Source organism: Piliocolobus tephrosceles, chromosome 4 (genome assembly GCF_002776525.5).
Source record: "Piliocolobus tephrosceles isolate RC106 chromosome 4, ASM277652v3, whole genome shotgun sequence".
NCBI lineage: Eukaryota > Metazoa > Chordata > Mammalia > Primates > Cercopithecidae > Piliocolobus > Piliocolobus tephrosceles.
In genome coordinates this window covers 119535088-119558181 of record NC_045437.1, presented here as the reverse complement: position 1 = coordinate 119558181, position 23094 = coordinate 119535088, and the positions used below count along the sequence as shown (strand labels likewise).

The 23094-nt window shown below is 36.7% G+C and overlaps 1 protein-coding gene across 1 annotated transcript in view; it reads left to right on the top strand.

The window, feature by feature from the left end:
- The window catches only part of RANBP17 (RAN binding protein 17), a 428276-nt gene that overhangs the window by 86276 nt on the left and 318906 nt on the right, over nucleotides 1–23094 (top strand). The window contains exon 14 of the mRNA XM_023218928.3: nucleotides 8924–9059. Within this exon, the coding sequence (XP_023074696.1) occupies nucleotides 8924–9059 (136 nt within the window). The remainder of the gene's footprint in view (nucleotides 1–8923; nucleotides 9060–23094) is intronic.

Here is a 23094-nt window from a genome sequence, read left to right as displayed (position 1 = left end):
GTGAATATTTTTAGTTTTTCTAAGATTTATTATTTTCTGTATCAAATTAAATTACTTGAAAATATGAATAATAGGTATTTGGGGCCTCCTTAAAATACTTTAGTTAATTTTCAAGCAAGCAAAAAATTTGCTTCTGCACCATCTTTTAAGACAATATTACATATTTAATAAAGTGGAAATTAGGCATACTTTTTGCTATAGTTTGATTTTTTGAGACAGGATTTTGCTCTTGTTGCCCAGGCTGGAGTGCAATGGCACGATCTTGACTCACCGCAACCTCCACCTCCTGAGTTCAAGTGATTCTCCTGCTTCAGTCTCCCAAGTAGCTGGAATTACAGGCATGTGCCATCTTGCCTGGCCAATTTTGTATTTTTAGTAGAGATGGGGTTTCTCCATGTTGATCAGGCTGGTCTCCAACTCTGCCTGCCTTGCCGGTCTGCCTGGCAGGTGATCTGCCTGCCTTGTTGGCCTCCCAAAGTGCTGGGATTACAGGTGTGAGCCACCGTGCCCAGCTGATTTTTTTTTAAGTTTAATCATCAAGTAGGGAAATACACGGCTGGGCGCGGTAGCTAATGCCTGTAATCCCAGCACTTTGGGAGGCCGAGGTGGGCGGATCATGAGGTCAGGAGATCGAGACCATCCTGGCTAACACGGTGAAACCCTGTCTCTACTAAAAATACAAAAATTAGCCAGGCACAGTGGTGGGCGCCTGTAATCCCAGCTACTTGGGAGGGAGGCTGAGGCAGGAGAATGGCATGAACCCAGGAGGCGGAGCTTGCAGTGAGCCAGGATCGTGCCACTGTACTTCAGCCTGCCTGGGCGACAGTAAGACTCTGTCTCAAAACACACACACACACACAGACACACACACGCACTCACACACTGCCACTATCTCGTCAGAAAATGTATATTAGGAAATAAATTAGGTGTATATTTGCCAATGAGAAAAAAATATTAGTTTTTTATTTAAGCAGCAAACATATCGAACATTTTGAACTAAGATTTATGTTTTAGCCTGCATTCCCTGGAAAACAGAGCCTTTGGTGAAATTCATGGGCTAATATTTTTCTGGAGGTTAGGGAGAAGAGTACATTTTTAGAGAAGAAAGAATCAGAGGAAAGGGAAAGTAAGTGAGACAGTAAGAGAAAACAAATTCAGTCAGTCCTCATTATACCTGGGTTCCATTTTTTGTGAATTTGCCTACTTGATAAAATGTGTTTCTAACCCCAAAATCAGTCCTCATGGTGCTTTTGTGGTCACTTGCAGACATGTGCATAGGGATGAAGAAATTTGAGTTTTGTGTTGCACTTTCCCAACTGAGGTTGAACAGGTGATACTCTGCCTTGTTTCAGCTCTAGTGCTGCAAAGAATTGTCCTTTTTATATTCTGTTTAGAGCCACATTTGTCGTACTTTGGTGCTTTTTGTTGGTGCTTTCAGTGTTTAAAATAGCCCAGCTGTATTGTTAAAGTGCAATTTAGTGTTCCTAAATACAAGAAGGTTATCATGTGCCATACATGGGTTAGATTCTCTTTGTCTGGGCACCAGTGGGAGTACTGTGAATACTGCAGTAGTGTGTAAGTTCAATGTTAACAAGTCAACAGTATATTTGAAAAAGCCTCTCTAAACAGAATCACACCTGAAACAAGGTTATAATCCATTGACCAAAATGTTGTCACTAGAGGCTTGCAGGAACCTAATTCTGTATTTTACCTCGGAGCAATGGTTCATTATTCTCTGATTCAGTGTTCACAGTGACTTTATAGAACATAACTACCATGAATAATGAGAACCAACTATGTAAGGTGGTGTATTACTGAGAAAATACAACTGATTGCTTGCTTTTATAGGAATTTTCCCCAGAGGCCACATGAAACCACTTGTGCCTTAGAACAACTCATGGTTGGGGGAGTAAGGACAAGCAGTGTATATCCGTTGGCTTCTTTCTGTGTCTCGTTTCTTACTGGTTAATGTCTACTCCTGGGGGATTTAACTTTTCCACACTTCTTAGTTGTGTTTCCTGGCCTCTTTGAGGAGCTGCTGGGGAGACAGAGCTTTAATTGGTCTTGTTGGAGCTATGAACAGGAATGGTGGTTTGTCTGTCTTTTCTGGGAAGATTTGTAACTGCAGAAACTGTGTGAATCTTTTCTGGGGCTACAAGACAAGTGGCTGAAGCCAGGGGTGAGCTGAGAGATGATAGTGTGGTTGGTGGGTGTGCAAGCAGGGCCAAGCAAATTCAAGGTGGGGCGTATTCTAGGACTTACCCAACAGTCTGGAAATAAATAGGCATTTTAGAATATTGAGATTCTAAATTAAGAATGATGTCTTATGTAAAATTACAAAAAAATCACTTTCATATGAAGATGTTCCAAATAATTGGAACTACAAGTGCTGTGGCCTTCTATATGTTGTATATGATAGCATTCCAACTCCTCAGAGAACACTACCAAATTAGGAGATCATGAAGCTCCTGCCAAAAACTTATGTGCTATTTTGGCATGAAAAGTTTGAGTCATAAAAGCTCCTAACATTGTGATGATTTATATTATGATTGAAACATACTGCTTTAAACATAGCAAATAAATATAATTATACTCAGGCCACATAATTCTAATTAAATAAAGACATTTTATAGTCATTTTAGTTTCATTCATCATGACTAAAATGAAAACTTCTTGAGAGATTCTTCGGGGATTTTGTCTTATCATGTGTCCTGTTAACCCATTTATGCACGCAGTTGCATTTTTTTTTCTAATTTTTGCAATCAGACCTTGGCTATGACCTTGAGCAGTAGGATATAAATAACTACCATATACTTAGTGTTCCAATAGTGGAACACTAGGCATAAATATCCACTAGTGCTAGTAGAGTGCTAGCTTCTTTCAGACCTGTTCTACTTAGCTATGCCACCCTCTGTCTCTCATTGCTCTCACCTACTCATCTCCCAGTCATCCCTCATTATCAAGACCTTAATAACTAGCTCAGAGTTTTCCTGTCTCTCCCAAACCCTACTATTATGTAAATAACTTCAACTGCTTTCTGATCAGATAATATTTGTCCCCTTTTCCTACTCATAAGCCTCCAGTGGCTTCCTATCACACTTGAGACCAATGTCAAGGCCCTTGTGATGGCCCAGAGTATCTTGTGCTACTTCTGACCTCATTCCTACCCTTTCCCATTTAACACTGGCCTCCTTGCTGTTCTTTGAGTATTACCAGTGTGTTTTCACTTTAGGGCCTTTGTGCTTCTCTTTCTTCTGCTAAGAATACTTTCTTCCAGATGTTTGTATAGTACATTTGGCCCTTGAACAATGAGGGAGTTAGGGGCACCAAACTCCCACACAGTTGAAAATCTGCCTATAACTTTTGACTCCCCCAAATTTAACTATTAATAGCCTACTGCTGACTGCAAACCTTATTGATAACATAAACAGTCAATTAAAACATATTTTGTATGTTATATGTGTTATATACTGTGTTCTAACAAAGGAAGCTAGAGAAAAGAAAATGTTATTAAGGAAATCATAGGTAGGAGAAAATAAATTTTCTGTTCATTAAGTGGATCTTCATAAAGGTCTTCATCCTCCTCATCTTAAACATTGGGTAGGCTTAAATGCTGAGAAGGTGAAGTTGGTCTTGCTGTCTCAGGGATGGCAGCGGCGCAAGAAAATTTGCATATAAGTGGACTCGCATAGTTCAAACCTGTGTTGTTCAAGGGTTAACTGTTCTCCCTCACTTCAGTCAGGTCTCTGTATTCAGATGTCTTTTTCAAAGAGAGCTCCTCTGACCTCCCTATCCAAAATAACATCTTTACCCCACTTTATTTTTCTTAATAGTACTTACTATCTCTTGATGTTTTTTTTTCTACTAGAGTAAGGGAAGGAATAAGCTTTGTTTTGCTTACTGCTGTATTTTATCTCCTCTGTGTGGCAAAAGCTTAACCCTGAGGGAATTTATTGAGTGATAGTAAAAGAAATTGCACACTTCTGTGGATAGGACCCATTGTCACTTGTTTTTAACCTCAACCAGGCCCTCAGCTTGCTCAGTGATTGTATTTTGTTTCAGTAATTCTTGTCTTCTGACTTCCAAACACCCATTGGACTGTTTCACTGGGATGTTTGCTTAAACTATGCAGTGACTTCATTGTTTTTGAGATTAACAACATGGCTTATGAGGCTGTTCATTATCTGGCTCCTGCCTGTCCCATTAGCCTCATTTTCTGCCGTTCACTACATTATAGCCATGTTGAACATTATACAGCTGAGTAGCTGGGTTACGGGCGCCTGCCACCATGCCTGGCTAATATTTTTATTTTTAGTAGAGACAGGGTTTCACCGTGTTGGCCAGGATGATCTCAAACTCCTGATCTCAAGGGATCTGCCTGCCTTGGGATCCCAAAGTGCTGGAATTACAGGCCTGAGCCACCACGCACAGCCCCCTGCCCCTTTAGATGGCTACACATGCTTTCCTCTTTGTCGCAACAATCTATGGCTTTGCCTTGTTCCATCCTAGAATATTAGGAGATAGCATTTGTTATAGGACTTGTCATTCTTTATTCTAACTGCTTCTTTTGTCTTCTTCTTTATAGATTACAGATTTCTAGAGGACTGGGGATATATGTGTCTTGTACTTTGTTGTATTTTGAATGCCTAACACATATCTGACATATAGTGGGCCCTCAAATTTGTTGACTGAAGAAATACTTATTTAGTTGGATACCTAGGAAAATTCAGAATCCAAAATTCATTTCATTGTGTTTGAAATGGCATGCTTATACTTGGATCAAAAATTATTTACCTTTTCATTCTGTGCTTTTTACCAGAAATAATTTAAGATAAAGGAATAATATATGTAGGACAATAAATTGGAACTGGGAGTGGATATTATGTACACATTGAGCATCCCTAATCCAAAAATCTGAAATTCGAAATGCTTCAAAATCTGAAACATTTTGAGCATCAACATGAATCTCAAAGGTCATGCTTAAAGGAAATGCTCATTGAAGCATTTCAGATTATGGATTTTTGGATTGGAGATGCTCAGATGGTAAGTATAATGCAGATATTACAAATTTTTTAAAAATTAAAAATCGGAAACACTTCTGGTTTGAAGCATTTCAGCAAAGGGATACTAAACCTGTATATATTGGTATGTATAGGCATTGGTCTTATACATTTGTTAGAGGTGGCAGCACATCTTCAGGGGGCACTGTGGTAGAGACTGTCAATTGTCTTTCATTTCTTCCTTTCCCTTCCCATAATAAAGTGCTTGATTGTTTTCTTGGGCAGATGGCCACTCTGAATAAAGACTAGATTTACTAGGTTGTTTTGCAGCTAGGTATGGCAAAGTGACTATGTTCTGGGAAGTTGAGTGTAAATGAATGTGTTATGTGTAACATATATAGACCGAATGTGGAGCTGAAGAAGCTACCTTAGACCACATAGTGCTTGTGGAGGCAAGTGTGACAAGATGGAAGGAACCTGAGCCCCTGATACATCATGGAGCACCAGCTAGCTTTAGGGAACTACCGTGGATTTTTGCTTGAGAGAGAAATAAATAACTACATTATTTAAGCCATTGTTATTTTGGATTTCAGACACTTGCAGCTGAACCTATACAGCTGCTAAAACTTCTTTGACAGATGGATTGTGTACCCTGCTGGGAACTCATTCCTACTCTCCTCCTGATGGGGATATCATTGCCTCTTAGGCAAATGCAGATCACCAGCTTGATATGAGTTGTAAAGGCACCACAACAGACTTTTTGTTCCACATCTTCTTTGAATTTGGGAATGTGTGCTATAAAAAGGAAATAAAAATAAACAAGAGAAAGTACATAAAATCAACAAAGAACTTGAGTAGGAGAAGGGAGGTCCTATGCAGTAAAGAATTTAAAAGCAAGATACACCTTCTTTAAGTCACTTGACAAATCACTTGGCTCCAGAGATGAAGTTTGATGTATACGTCTGTTTATTTAACTAAAACCTACTCCAATAATCTGCTAATTCACCAGTACACAGATTTTAAAATTTATCTTTACTCCTCCTCTCAAAATTAGAGGATAAGCGTATCAAACATCATTTTAGGGAAAAATCCTCAAAACCTGGTTATAACAATCTAATTCTTAAATCTGATTCCTTAGCAAGTTCTCCGTAAATCTTAGCAGTACTGAGGATATTTGGTATGCAAAAGGTACTTTTAAATAAGTAGCTTTATTTATAAATATCGGAAATAATCACTATAAAAACACTTGTCAAAATATTTTTTCTTAACATGTTGGCAATACATAGCAAGTTTTTGAAAAACTTCGTATGCTGTGACTTAGTTATTTTGTTTCAAGAAGTCATTGAGGGTAAAGGAGGGGAAAGTAGTTATGTTTTACTTAGAAATATGAATTTTTATCCAAAATAAGATGATTAAATTTTGATGTAGCCTTAATTTTATGCAACCATTAAAAACAATGCTTTGGAAAATTATTTAATAATATGGTAAAAATAATTGGTCAGGATATATTTAGTGTGATGGAGTGTAGAAAATAATAAAGGGTTCAGTAAGTGTTTTGAATGCATAAGTGAATCCTAGTACATATGATAAGTACTTCATAATGGTGAACAAAAGATAAACTCTACAGGAAATAAATGGTTTTGGAGCAACTGGATAGGCATCTTTAAAAAATAATGTTAGCTCCCTGTCTCACACTGTATAATCAAGATGAATCCCAATGTATCATAGAGGTAAATGTAGAAAAAAGAATCACAAAATTCCTCAGATTCAGGTAAGACCTTGCTATTATGCAAAATCCATGAAAGAAAAAATTGATCAAATTTTCTGCATGAGAAAAACAATAACAAAAACTTCTGCATGGCATTAAACATTATAAACATTAAACATTATAAAACATTATATAAACCAGTGGTCCCAGGGACTGGTTTAGTGGAAGACAGTTTTTCCATGGACCAGGGCAGGGGATGGTTTCAGGATGAAACTGTTCCACCTCAGATCACCAGGCATTAGATTATCATAAAGGGCACACAACCTAGATCCCTCGCATGCACAGTTCACAGTAGGGTTTGCACTCCTGTGAGAATCCTGCTGCCACTGATCTGACAGGAGGCAGAGCTCGGGCGATAATGCTTGCTTGCTCATTGCCCACCTCCTGCTGTGCAGCCTGTTTCCTGACAGGCCGCGGACTAGTACTGATCTGCAGCCTGGGGTTGGGGACCTTTGTCATAAAGCCAAGAGACAATTGAAACACAAAGTTGTTTACAGTTCAATTGTAGGCAAAGAGGTCAACCCTCTGATGTGTAAATAATTTGTAAAACTCAGTAATTAAAAGACAGCCAAATGGAAAAAAAATCAGCAAAGTCTATGAGCAAACAGGTCACAGAAAATGACATGAAAAATTTTTAACCTCGCATGCATAAGAGGTGTGCAAATTAAAATACACCAAGATGCCATTTTTCCACCTTCCAGAAATTCTAATTTTCTGTCATCCTGAATTATCTTGTCTGTATGTATATAGATACTCTTATGGAGTGATGGTAAGAGTATAAATTATTTTAATTTTTATAGAGTGCACTTTGGTAATAGCTATCAAAATTATAATAATTTATGCATTTGAGTGAGTAGCTTGACTTTTTGAAATGTATGTTATAGATGGACATGTGTGAAATGACATATGCAAGATTGTTAATTGCAGCATTTTGTAACCGCAAAAAAATTGTGAACAACTTTAGCGTCCATCAGTAGGGGAATGTTTGAAAATATTATGGTGTATTTATATAATGGAATGTTCAGCAGCTTCAGAAGAGTATGAGGAACCTTCTTATGTCTGATGTGTAAAGAGCTCTAAGATAGATGGTTAAATGGAAAAAGCTAAGCTTAGAACCATGTGGGTAATATGTTCTGTGTGTTCAGAAGGTTTGGGAGGAGAATCTATAGTCATATTTGCATGTACATACATAAAATGTTATCTGAAAGGACATATAAACTATTAATAATGTGTGTGTATATGTTCATTTGTGCATATATGGAAAACTGGATGTGTCAGGGCTAGGCAGAGCTGCCTTTGTGCAAATTAGAAAAGGGTACTGCTTCCTCAACAACCCCTACTTCTGTCTCTTGAAAAATTATTATATTATATTGATTTTGTTAGCACAAGGTACTTGGCAGTCATCCACCAGAAAATTTTAATGAAAATAGATAGTATTGAAGGATTTCTTTTTTGAGGTTCTGCACTAAGTTTTTCATTATATTGAATTAAGCTTTTTCTGTAGGAAATTTAACATAATCTTCAGTTCATTTATAATTTCCTAATAATAGTTTTGAATAATAATAAATAGAAAAGTTATGATTTTCTCTTAATAATAGTTTAACTGGTGTTAGAAATATTTGATTTTGTTAAGATCACCTTGTAGTTTAAGGTAAAATTTTATTGTTCATTAAGGGTGGGATATAACTTTTGATAGATGTATATCTGGATATTTTTTTAACTTTGAGTCATAACCTCAAAATATTTAATTATTTTGAAATATAAGATTAAGTAAAAAAGTGAAATACTAGACTACATACTTAATATCATTCTTCTTTTACTGAAAATTTATATCTATGTGTAGGATTTTTTATGTGTATGCCATGCATTTATTTTATCAGTTTTTAGTAAAATAATATCTGTATATACATACAGAGTTTTACGTTTATGTGTATGTGTGTGTATGTCTTAGGGAAAAAAGGCTAGAAGGAATTAGACCAAGTTGTAATATCTCTCAGTAGTAGGATTTCAGATGATTAAAAAAATATTTTCTTTATTTTTGTATTTTCCTACTTTTTACAGTGATTATATATTATATTACGTTTATAGTAAGTGTTTTAATGTTGTTTCTCTAATGTTTTGTACTGAAGCTTTTTTTTCCCCCCTCTTCATGAAGAGTTTTTCAGCTTATATCTTTAATGGATACTGGATTGCCTCGGTGTTCTAATGAGAAAATAGAGCTTGCAGTTCTGTGGTTCTTGGATCAGTTTCGTAAAACATATGTTGGTGATCAACTTCAAAGAACCTCAAAGGTAGGTCTTTACTACTAGAGAGTTTAAAACATGTTATTGGAGATGAAGAAAGATGTACATGTATAACTGAATGATATATTTGGGAAATTTCTACATAAGATGTGTAATTGATTAATCCATTGATGAATTGGTATTGAAGTGCAATGTAAAATTAAGTTGCTTGTTTTATACCTAATTTACCATTTTCTTTAAAGATTGAGTGACAAGAGAGGTAGTGAATATGTTTTACATGGATAGTCATTAAATAGTTGAGATTATTTTAAACACTAATCAATTTTGCCTGATTGTATTTCAAGACTGAAAGCATAAGATTTGCTATTTTAGTAGTTCTGGGGTTTTCTGGGCACTTACTTATTTATGTGGCTTCCAGTATGTTTCACTAATTTCTTGGCATTTTTACATGATTAAATAACGAGGACTAGGAAAATTAGATGTGTCCTTAAGAGACTGCAAATAACCTTAATGTTAGGAATACTCATATTATGATAATTGAATGTTTAGCATCAGCAAGTTAAGATGACTTGATCTTAAAATCTAATGAAAGATTATTAAGGGCATTTATGTGAACCCTAAGCAGATATTTAGTAGAATTAGATACTGACACTGAGTAAAATCTTCTCCATAAGAAGTCCTAAGGATATTCTCATTTCTTTTGAACATATGAGTTTGTTTTAGTGATGTTGTAGGATTTTTTTATTTGAAAATTCTAAAATAAACTTTTTATACTCATTTTAGCTGTTTTGTCTTAGGAAATTTAACTTAACCTTCAGTTTACGTAGGATTTTCTGATAATAATTGTGTAGTAGTGTGAAAAAAATATCTTGTTTGATTTTAAGATTATCCTTTAGTTTATTTCAGGTAAAATATTCTGTACTTTTTTAAGGAAATGGTATCACTTGATAATTTCTTTCTCAAATATATTATGATATTGTCATTTAGGATTAATATCAATAAAATTCTCTTACAATTTAGCTGCCACCGAATGAGACCATTTGGAAGAAAAAGAGTAGCTAGAAATAAATGTTTTAGGTTGTCAGTAAGACAAATTAGAATCAGACAATAATTACATACTATAAAATTTATATAACAGTGCCTTTTTTATAGTCCCAGATGTGATACTTGAAGATTGAATATAAATCAAATGATGATAAATTTTCTTGTTTAATATGTCTAGAGAGTATCTTTGCTTTTGCAAAAGGGTTACCCTCAAAATATTGCTAATACAGTATCCATTTGGTGTAGGTCTTAAATCTAAACAGTATAATATGGAGTAGAAAAACCTAATTAATTGTTTTGAAGGCACCTGGAAGGAAATATGTAAAATGAGACTAGTTGTTTTAGGGCTGTGGGAGTTTGGATTTTCTTTGAAAACTTTTAATGTAAGGTAATTGTGAAAAAAGCAAATTACAGATTAGTTTTTTTTGTTTTTGAAAAAGGTTGCACTTTAGGAAAAAGTAAACACGTCATCAGAATGGTATTGACTCCTTTATTGTAACTTTAAGATTATTGGTGTGTGTATCTTACCCTATTAAAAGAAGTTAGTCCTAAGGTAACAAAATTTCTAAGGCATTTCTATTGCATAACCCCAGAGTGAAACTAAATCTTCCTACTTTCTGATTTCTCTGACTTACCTGCTAATCTGTTTTAATAGAAATCATTTTCGGAAGTCCTTAATTATGTGTCCCGTCACTCTCCTAGGAACTCTTCATACTAGCTTTATTCCTTACTAGGAACTCTTCATACTAGCTTTATTCCTTACTGTAGGCTTGCAAGGTTGATGTTAATGTCCTCATTTTACTAATGAAAGAAAAGACTCTCTAAGACATTTCATAAGTACTATGAAGTACTATATATACAATTTTTTTAGCAACCAACTATGTAAAGAAGAGCGGGTAGAACATATTTCTTGGTGGGTGTATTGTCTGATTCCAAATTGTGACAAAAAGTGGGAGAGTACTAGATAATAGCAAATGAATGTTTAACAATTAATGTGTGCTTATTTTGTACCAGGAACTGTGCTAAGCAGTTTTAAGCAGTCTCATTTAATTGCATCATATAGAGTATGACTTCAAGGTTCTTCCCAATCTCTCTTCTGCATATGTCGCCAGCTTCATACTTCAGTACACCATACTTGCACTGCATACTTTATATGTGGTAAACTTATTTCGGGTTCTTCAACAGTCTGTGCTGTCTGTTCATTCCAGGTATTAAAAGAAAATGTTCCCCCTGCTTAATTATGCCTAGTGTTCCATTATTGGAACACTGAGCATGCAGGAGTTATTTATATCCTACTGCTCAAGGTCATCGCCAAGGTCTGATTGCAGAAATTCAAAAAATTCCAACCTCAGGCATAAATGGGTTAAGACACTATTTTTTTTTAATCCAGCTTTCACTTCTCTGCCTTATTCTGCCAACTACTTATTGTCGTCAGAGACCCCATCCTTTAGGATACCCTTTTTAACTCTCAAGTTCTGAGTGTTCTTTTTGTCTGTGTTCTGTAGCACCCATTTGTTCCCTGTTTTAATATTTATTACACTGCTTTGTAATTACTTGTTAGTGAATAGATTATAATTTTGGTTAGTACTATTTCTGCCTTGTTTATTGTTATCGTCTGAAAGAGCCTGGCATGTATGTATTGTTTGTGTGCTTTCAACTTACTGTTGAATGTGTGTATTTAGTAGAATTCTATAGGAATTTGGCCTAGATCTCATGTATAATACTTTCAGGTAATAAAGGATATATTCTTGAGTTGGAAAATTACACTGACTTGAGTAAAATTATTCAGCAGTTATAAATAAAGTATGATATTAAGCATCTTGAACACTTTATAAAAGCCTGTATGGACAGCAGAATATAATTTATAGAAATAAGTTATTTAGGAACCAAGGTGGAATTACTAAAATGTCCTAAGTGATGTATGTGGTAGAAATCCTATACCTGAGAAAAATGTTGAAACAGTAGCCATAGGCATTTATTGAGCAATAAGTCTGTGTCACATATTTTGCCCAGGACTTGAAAGGCATTATATAATTTCATTCTGACAAAATGCTATGAAAATGCGATTTTGTTAACATCTTCCCTTTCTGTAGACATGGAAATTGAGGTTTAGAGTGGTTAACTAATCCGTTTAAGTGGTTCAACCTGAATTTGAACCCTAGGCACCTGACTGCAGAGCCTGAGCTGCTGACCACTTTGGTATAGTGCCTCCTTTCTATTGGATCTTTCCACTGGAATGTTGAATGGGCCCTTCAAACTTATTTCCAAAAAGGAACTCACTATCTTTTAAAACTCTCTCTTCCTACTTCTCCTATATTAAAGAAGAATGACATTGAATTTCCGTTTTGTACCTCTTGTATCCAATCTGTCACCTAATCCTGTGAATTTTATTTTCAGGGTATCTCTCAGGTGTACTCCTTTCTTCTGCCCCTTTCTTTTTAGCCTTACTCTCACTGCTTGTCATTTCCCATGGAATTTCAGAAGTATTCTACTTGCCCTCTTTGTTTCCATTTTGCTTCTCCCCACTCTAGTCTGTTTTCCATACTGCCACCAGAGTATTTTTTATTAGAAAACCAAAGAGAATAATGTAATGAACACTCATATGCCCATCGATCAGTTTTGTCAAGTCTTGTCAAGTCTTAATGCTTTGCTATATTTGCTTTAGATCTGTATATTTTTGAGTTAAACATCAGTATTCCTGTTGCTGCTCCTATTTTATTTCTCTAGCTTCTTGCCCCAAAGTAACCACTGTCCTAAATTTAGTATTATTCTCATCCATGATTTTGTACTTTTTCTACATTTCTGTGTATTTATAAATAAAACACAGCACTATTAACTTTATATAAAAGTATTATGCAGTTTGGATCTTTAGGAATTTTTTTTTTTTGAGGTGGAGTTTCACTCTTGTTGTCCAGGCTGGACTTTGACTCACTGCAATCACCGCCTCCCAGGTTCAAGCGATTTTCCTGCCTCAGCCTCCCAAGTAGCTTGGATTACAGGCATGCGCCACCACGCCTGGCTAATTTTATTGTATTTTTAGTAGAGATGAGGTTTCACCATGTTGGCCAAGCTGGTTTCAAACTCCTGACCTCAGGTGATCCACCCACCTTGGCTTCCCTAAGTGTTGGGATTACAAGCATGAGCCACCACACGCGGCCGGAATTCATCTTTTTTGATCACTATTTTTGAGATTTATTCATAATGACACATATAGTTCTAATTATTGTAATTATTGAGTGGTATTCAAGTGGATTACTGTGCCATTATACAGTCATTTTATTGTTGATATGCTAGATCGTTTCCAGATTTTCAATTTTTCCAAACAATACTGCAGTAACTATTCTCATATCTGCCTCCTCATGCATATGTAGGAGTTTTTTGAAGATAAATAGTAGAATTGCTGGGCTGTAAAATATACATATCTTAAGCTTTACTAGATATTATTACGTTGCCTTCCTATGTGTTGTAACAGTTTATTTTCTCTCGCCCAGCAGCGTAGGTGTCTGTTTCTATTGTCATTATATGTGCTTTTGTCAGACTTTAAGTTTGGCCAGTCTTTAAGAAAAATTTTTCCTATGTAATTTTTCTGCTTAAATTTTTTTTATTGGTTTCTTGTTACTTATAAAATGAATTCTTGCTTATGATAAAACTTTGCCTACCTTTGAAATCATTTCTTTTCATTCCACTTTATGACATGATTCATATGTGCTGCTGCCTTTTTTCCTTTGGTTTATTCCTGTTCATTACTCAGTGACTGTTGATAAGTAACCACTATGTATTAATGCCAGGGATACAAAAGTGAATAGGATCATCCATCTCCCCTGTAAGTTTTTTGTTAAAGGGAACATGGGCAAATAAGGGAAAAATTATAAAATTGATTCATGTATGCATTCAAACAGCATATGATGAAATGAGGACCAGACAGACTATTAAATACATACTGCTGGGATTTTTGGTTATCTGTATGTGAAAATTTGGATTATGACTTCATATCATGCAAAAATCAATTTCTAGTAGAAGACAGACTCTAAATATGAAAAGCAGAATATTATGATTTAGGGATAGGGAAGAATCTTTTAAGACATAAAAAGGCTAAGCTCTAAACTCAAAAGTTGGTAACTTCTAGACCTATATTAAAAGTGAAAACTGTGAATCAGAAGACACAATAGACAGAGTAATAAAGAAAAACTGTAGGAATACATTCATAATACATGTGACTTATGGAGAATCAACATTCAGTTATGTAATTTCTGTGAATAAATAAGGGAAAAGCTACCTGGTAGTAAAATGGCCAAAATAAATGAATAAACACTTCACAGAAAAAGAAATCACAATGGTCAGTAAACATTGGCTTAGTCCTCTGGGCTGCTGTTAACAAATACCATAAACAGCAAACATTTGTTTCTCACAGTTTGAGAGTCTGAGAAGTTCAAGATCAAGGCTGGCAGATTTTGTGTCTGGTAGGAGCCCTTTTCCATTTTCATAGTTCGTGCCGTCTCCCTGTGTGTTCACATAGTGGAAAGGGCACACAAACTCTCTCAGACCTCTTATGAGGACACTAGTCTCATCCATGAGAGCTCTGCCCTCATGACCTAATTGTCTCCAAAGGTCCTACCTCTTAATATCATCATGCTGGGAATTAGATTTCAACATATGATTTTTGTCAGGGACACAAACATTCAGACCATAGCATTTCACACTTGCCCCACAAAGTGCGTGTCCTTTTCATATGCAAAATGCCATTCCATTCTAGTTTAGTCCCCAAACTCTTAGTTTATCCTACAGTCAGCTCCAAAGTCTGAAGCCTAGAGTCTCATGTAAATATCATCTAAATGAGATATTGAGACTCCATGATGATTCATTCTGCGCCAAATTACCCCTCTAGCTGTGAGCCTGTTAAATCAGATAACGTCGTATGCTTCCAAAATACAATGGTGGGACAGGCACAGGATAGACCTTGCCATTCCACAAGGGAGACACAGCAATGAAGAAATGACAGGTCTCGAACAGGTTCAAAACTTAAGGCAACATTAAATCTTCAGGCTCCAGAATAATCTTCTTTGACTTTGACTTAACGTCCTACCTTCTGAACACACTGGGGTAGGAATTAGGCTCCCAAGGCTCTAGGTGGTAGAGTTCTCATATGTTGGAGTTGGGTGCCGGCCGCTCTCCCAGGATGGAATCACATGCCAGTGGCTCTTTTAGTCTAGAGTTCCAGAGATGACTCTGCCTCCATGACTCCACTAGGCATTGCCATAGTGGGGACTTTCTCTGGTGGCCCTGTCCTCACAGAAACCCTCTGCCTGAGTTGTACACCTGAAGCTCCAGGCAGCTCTAATTTTGGAAATGGAGGTGTCCACACCCCCATGGCTTGAGCATTTTGCAAGCTGGAGGAGGTGGTACTGCATGTGTGCCACCAGCATCTACTATCTGTGCCCTCTGAAGGGGTAATCCCTATAGCCCAGGCTGCACGTGGGCCTATGGAACTGTACCGGGGCAGCCAAGGAGCACTGCATAAGAATGTGGGGAGTGGAGTATTAAGGCAGGGCCAGGTAGCAAGTGCTAGGGTCCTGTGAGTACCTATGGCCCTTCCTTTGAAGTCATTCTTTCTTCTAGGCACTTGTACTCTGGGCCTGGGAGACAGACTGGGAGACAGCCCCAAAGATCTGTGATACACTTTCAGGGTCATTTTTTCCCTTGTCTTAATGAATAGCACCTGCCAGTCCAGCCACACCTTTTGTGTTCTCTCCTGAACACACTTTCTCATTTTTTACAGTATGGACAGGCTGATAATTTTTCAAACCTTTAAGTTCTTTTTCCTTTTGATTAGTAATTTTGTCTTTAAATCATTTTTCTTCTCACATTTTATTATTATAAACATTCAAGGGAAACCAAGCTACCATTTTGCTTAGAAATTTATTCAACCAGCTGGGCATGGTGGCTCACACCTGTAATCCCAGCACTTTGGGAGGCCCAGGCGGGTGGATCACCTGAGGTCAGGAGTTCGAGACCAGCCTGACCAATGTGGTGAAACCTCGTCTCTACTAAAAATACAAAAATTAGCCAGGCGTGGTGGCACGCACCTGTAGTCCCAGCTACTCTGGAGGCTGAGACAGAATTGCATGAACCTGGGAGGCAGAGGTTGCAGTGAACCGAGATTGTGCCACTGTACACCAGCCTGGGCGACAGAGTGAGACTCGTCTCAAAAAAAAAAAGAGAGAAATTTATTCAGCCAAATATTCTGTATCATTCCTTACAAGTTCTTTTTTACAAAACAATAAGACACAAACAATAATTCAACTAGGTTCTTTGCCACTTTTATAAGGGTGCTAATCCCCCTAATAATTCTCTCCCAAAGGCCCTCTGTCTTAAAACCATCACATTGGAAATTAGGTTTTAACATAAGAATTTCCCACATTTTTTCTGCAGCTCTGTTTGTTTTTTATTCTTTTTCTCTCTGTTCTTTGAATAGTACTAGGGTCTTAATATAGATGTAAAAGCTATTAAAAAATGGAAAATGGATTCCAACATCTTATAAGTGCTTTCTCTTATGATCGAGAATAAGACAAGGATGGTTACTCCCTTCTCTTCTATTAAATAGTGTACTAGGGGTTCTAGCCAGATGAATAGGAAAAAAAAAAAGACATTCAGATTTTTTAAAAAAAGGAATCTAGAATAAAGGGATTACAACTCTAATTGCAGATGACATGATCTTATGTATAGGAAATCCTAAGGATCCACTGAAAAACTGTTAGAATTAATAACATCGGTAAGTTTGCAGGATATAAGATCAATACAAAAACTCGACTGAATTTCTGTGTACTTGGATAAACAAACCAAAAACAAAATGAACAAAACATTCCATTTATAATAGCACCAGAAAGAATTAAATAGGAATAAATTTAACAAAAGAAGTGTAAAACTTATAATCTGAAAACCATTTTGGCCAATAGGCATATAAAAAGGTGTTCAGTATCATTAGTCATCATCAGAGAAATACTAATTAATACCTAGTGAAATATCACTGCATATCTGACAAAATGGCTAAAAATTTAAAAAACTGATAAAACTAAAACATTGTTGAAACAAATTAAAGGGATTGTAATAACTGGAAAGATAGCTTATAGTCATGGATTACAAGACTTAATATTGTTAAGATAGCAGTGCTCTTCACATTGATCTAGGTTTAACACAGTCTCTACCAAAATCCTAGTTGTGGTCTTTGCAGGAATTGACGAGTTTATCCTTAAATTCATGTGAAATTAAAAGAACGCTGAATAACCAAAACAATCTTGGCCAAAAACAAAGTTGGAATACTCACACTTTCCAATTTCAAAACTTACTACAAAGCAGCAGTAAGTTATTACTTACAATAGAGTTATTATAGTAAGAATAATAAGGCAGTGTGGTAAGAATATACATATAAATGAATGAAATAGAATGGAGAGTCCAGGTAAAAACCTTCACATTTGTAGTCAGGTGATTTTTGACAAGGGCATCGAGATAACTCAGTAGTGAAAGAATTTTCAACAAATGGTGCTGGTACAACTGGATATTCACATTCAAAAGAATGAAGTTAGTCCCCTCTCTCACACCATACACAAAAGTTAATTCAAAATGAATCAGATCTAGTGAGAAAAATATAAAATGCTTAAAACGTAGAAGTAAGTCTTTATGACTTTGGACAATGGTTTCTTAGCTATGACATCAAAAGCTCAAGCAGCTAAAGAAAAAGATACATTGGACTTCATTTAAAAACTTTTTTACTTCAGAGGACATCATCAAGAAAGGGAAAGTGCAACCTACAAAAATGGGAGAAGATATTTGCATATCATATTTGATAAAGGTCTTGCATCTAAAATCTATAAAGAATTCTTATAACTCTATAATAAAAAGATAAATAACCCAGTTTTTTAAATGGGCAAAAGATCTAAACAGACATTTCTCCAAAGAAAATGTATGAATGGCCAATAAGGACATGGAAAGATCTTCAGCATCATTATTTATCGTAGAAATTCATATCAGTGCCGGAATTAGATACCACTTTACACTCACTGGGATTAATATGATAGAAAAAGATAATAACAAATGTGAGCGAGAATGTGGAGAAATAGAAATCTTCATACACCATTGCAAGGATCGTAAAATATTGCAACCAATTTGAAAAACAGTCTGGCAGTTCTTCAAAAGGTTAAACATAGAATTACCGTGATTCAGTATTTCTACTCTTATGTATATATCCAAGAAAATGGAAACTACGTAAACATTTGCACACATGTTCACAGAAGCGTTATTCCCAGTAGCCACAAAGTGGAAAAAAAATTTGCATGTCTATTAGGTGATGAATGGATAGATAAAATTTGGTATTTCCCCATATGGAATGTTATTCATCCATAGAAAGGATAGATGCTGCAACATGTATGATAATTGAAAACATGCTAAGTAAATAAGCCAGCCACAAAAAAACAAATACCACATGATTCCAGTGGTTTGAAATGTCTGGAATAGGCAAATTCATAGAAACAGAAAGCAGATTATTGGGTGCCTAGGGCCGGGATTATTGGAGATTGGGTAGTCGTGGACAAAAGGTATGAAATACCTTTGTGGTATTGAAATATTCTGAAATTGATTGTGGTGATGGCTGCACATATCTATAGAAAAAAACACTGAATTGTGCACGTTAAGTGTGTGAATTATATAGTAGGTGAATATGTCAACTTGTTACCAAAAAAAACAGACCAAAAAACCCACTTTTAAAATGGGCAAAAGATTTAAACAAGCACTGAAAAAAGGTATCTAAATGGCCAATAGGCATATAAAAAGGTGTTCAGTATCATTAGTCATCATCAGAGAAATACTGATTAATACCTAGTGAAATATCACTGCATATCTGACAAAATGGCTAAAAATTTAAAAAACTGATAAAACCAAACCTTGATGATGGAGTGGAACACGTGATACCATTTGTTGCTGGTGGCAGTGTAAATTGATGAAATCATTTTTGGGAAACGATTTGGCAATATTTACTAAAGCTGAATATAGTCTACCTTATGACTCATCAGCTCTACTCTTACTTATCCAGAAGAAATGAATGTATATGTTTACCAAATGCAATGTACAAGAATATTTATAGCAACTTTATTTATAATATCCAAGAACTGGAAACAACCGAAGCATCTGTCAGCAGTCAAATGGATAAATAAATTAATGTAGAGTCATACACTGTAATACTATACAACGATTTAAAAAAAAAAAACTACATGCAAAAATTTGGATGAATTTATGATGAGTTTACAGTAATCACTTCAGCTATGGTGAAGAATGTAAACGATCAAAAGTGGACATATTTTATTATTCCACTTACCAATTTCTATAACAGTCAAAATGAATTTATGGTGATGGAAGTCAGAATGGTGGTTACCTTTGGGTAGGGAGAATATTTTGACTGGGAAAGTGAACCAAGGGAGCCTTCTGGGTACCTTGAAATGTTTTATGTTGATGGGGCTTACATGAGTGTAAACATATGTAAAGACACACTGAGGTCATATTATGATTTATGCACTTTATATTATGCCTCAAGTAATTTTTTTTTTTTACAAAAGGTTATTCACAGAAGACTGGTGTGTAATTGTGAAAAAAAGTGGGAACTTGCCCATCAGTAGAAGAATGGATGAATTATGGTATAGTCACACAGTGGAATTTTTGTATAACAATGAAAATGAATGATCTAAAACTACATTTATTTTTGGATAAATCTATAAAACCATCCACAATATGGTATGAAAAAAGTCATACAAGGATACAAATGATACTCCTATGTCAAATATGTTAAGAAAATTATATGCTCATGAATTCTACCTATGGTAAAAATAATATATGCATGGGATTAGTAAACACTCAATTCAGGATAATGGTTATCTCTGGTTGAGAAGAGGAATGGATTAGAGCAAAAGGCATAGTTCAACCATATCTGTAATATTTTCTTAGTCTGCATGGTGGGTGTGCATGGGTGTTTATTATATTTTATACCTTTTTCTATATTTGAAATATTTAATTTGCAAAAGAAATAATTACAAGAACTCTAGTTAAATATAGCAAATTACATTTTCGCATTTACCCTTCTATCCCCTTGAAACTGTATTATAATGAGAGTAGAACAATAAAAGATAATACACTTGCAAGGAAAAAATTAGAGAATTATATAGTCTGGCTGTGTCCCCACCCAAATCTCACCTTGAATTCCCATGTGTTGTGAGAGGGACTTGGTGGGAGGTAATTGAATCGTAGGACGGGTCTTTCTTATGCTGTTCTCATGGTAGTGACTAAATCTCACAAAATCCGATGGTTATTATAAAAGGGAGTTTTCCTGCATAAGCTCTCTTAATTTGCCTGCTGCCATCCATGTAGGATGTAACTTGCTGCTTCTTGCCTTCTGCCATGATTGTGAGGCCTCCCCAGCCATATGGAACTATAAGTCCAATAATAAACCTCTTTCTTTTGTAAATTCCCAGTCTCAGGTATGTCTTTATCAGCAGCATGAAAATGGACTAATAAAGTAAATTGGTACTGGAGTGGGACATTGCTGAAGAGATACCAGAAAATCTGGAAGCAACTTTGGAACTGGGTAACAGGCAGAGGTTGGAACAGTTTGGAGAGCTCAAAAGAACACAGGAAAATGTGGGAAAGTTTTGAACTTCCTAGAGACTTGTTGAATGGCTTTGACCAAAATGCTGATAATGATATTGACAGTGAAATTTAGGCTGATGTGATCTCAGATGGAGATGAGGAACTGGAGCAAAGGTGACTCTTGCTATGTTTTGACAAGACTGGCGGAATTTTGACCCTGCCCTAGAGATTTGTGTAACTTTGAACTTGAGGGCGATAATTTAGGGTATCTGGTGGAAGACATTTCTAAGCAAAGCATTCAAGAGGTGACTTGGGTGCTGTAAAAAGCGTTCAATTTTAAAAGGGAAACAGCATGAAAGTTTGGAAAATTTGTAGCCTGACAATGCAATAGAAAAGAAAATCCCATTTTCTGAGGAAAGATTCAGGCTGGCTGCAGAAATTTGTATGAGTAATGAGAAGCTGAATAATAATCCCCAAGACAATGGGGAAAATGTCCCCAGGGCATGTCAAAGACCTCTGGGGGAACCCCTCCCATCATAGGCTCAGAGGCCTAGGAAGAAAAAATGGTTTCATGAGCTGGGCCCAGGGTCCCCATGCTGTGTGCAGCCTAGGAACTTGGTACCCTGTGTCGCAGCTGCTCCAGCTGTGACTGAAAGCGGCCAATGTAGAGCTCACACCATGGCTTCAGAGGGTGCAAACCCCGAGCCTTGGCAGCTTCCATGTGGTGTTGAGCCTGTAAATGCACAGAAGTCAAGAATTAGAGTTTGGGAACCTCCACCTAGATTTCAGAGGATATATAGAAACGCTTGGATGCCCAGACAGAATTTTGCTATAGGAGCAGGGCCCTCATGGAGAACCTCTGCTAAGGCAACGTGGAAGGGAAATGTGGGGTTGGAGCCCCCACACACTGTCCCTACTGGGGCATCACCTAGTGGAGCTGTGAGAAGAGGGCCACTGTTTTCCAGACCCCAGAATGGTAGATCCACTGACAGTTTACGCTGTTCTCCTGGAAAAGCCGAAAGCCACAGACATTCAACGCCAGCCTGTGAAAGCAGTCGGGGGGAGTCTCTACCCTGCAAAGCCACAGGAGTGGAGCCACCCAAGACTGTGGGAGCCCAGCTCGTATATCATTGTGACCTGGATGTGAGACATGGAGTTAAAGGAGGTCATTTTGGAGCTTTAAGATTTGACTGCCCTGCTGGACTTCAGATTTGCATGGGACCTGTATCCCCTTTGTTTTGGCTGATATCTCCCATTTGGAATGGCTGTATTTATGCAATTCCTGTACCCCCATTGTGTCTAGGAAATAACTTGCTTTTGATTTTACAGGCTCATAGGCAGAAGGGACTTGCCTTCTTTGGATGAGACTTTGGACTGTGGACTTTTGAGTTAATGCTGAAATGAGTTAAGACCTTGGGGGACTGTTGGGATGGCATGATTGGTTTTGAAATGTGAGGACATGAGATTTGGAAGGGGCCAGGAGTGGAATGATATGGTTTGGCTGTGTCCCCACCCAAATCTCATCTTGAATTCCCACGTGTTGTGGGAGGGATCGGTGGGAGGTAATTGAATCATGGGGGCGGATCTTTCCCCTGCTGTTCTTATGATAGGAAGTCTCATGAGATCTGATGGTTATTATAAAGGGGAATTTTCCTGCACAAGCTCTCTTTTTTGCCTGCCACTATCCATGTAAGACATGACTTGCTGTTCCTTGCCTTGTGCCATGGTTGTGAAGTCTCCCCAGCCATGTGAAACTGTCAGTCCAATAAACCTCTTTTGTAAATTACCCAGTCTCAGATATGTCTTTATCAGCAGCATGAAAACGGACTAATACAGTATGTTAGGAGACTTGAAACTAGCAACCAGATGTATAAATGGTATCTGTCTTAATGTACCTGAGAGATTTTAACCTTAAATTCCTATAGGGAAGAAAACCAGTAGTTAGATGACTTGCCCTAAGAACCCTGGAAAAGCTCAGAACTTGGAGACTCTAGATACCTTTGAATGCTGCAGTTCAGGGTGTGGATAAAAATAGGATAACTGATTTAATTAGGATTAATTAAATTCCTAGAACCCTTACCTGCCCCAGCACAACTGGAGATTGTCTCTCTCCCAAATTCTTGCAAGAGACAGGAGGTTTTTTATGGAAGTTTGAACATGAGGTTCAAGGGAATAAGAATAAGACACTGGACTGAAAAATATTCCTAGACACTTTACAACTCTTAGTTGTCATGAACTGTTAGCTAGGGTTAAAACCCCAAAGCAAGAAATTAGTGAAATGCTTTTGTGATGAAGAAGCTTATTCAAGAGAGAGACCTACAGATATAGATATATAGGAGCCTCAATTTTAAAATCAGCCTAACTGCTTATGACCCTACAGTGAGGTTTAGTGGATGAGAAGGCCTGTTGTGAA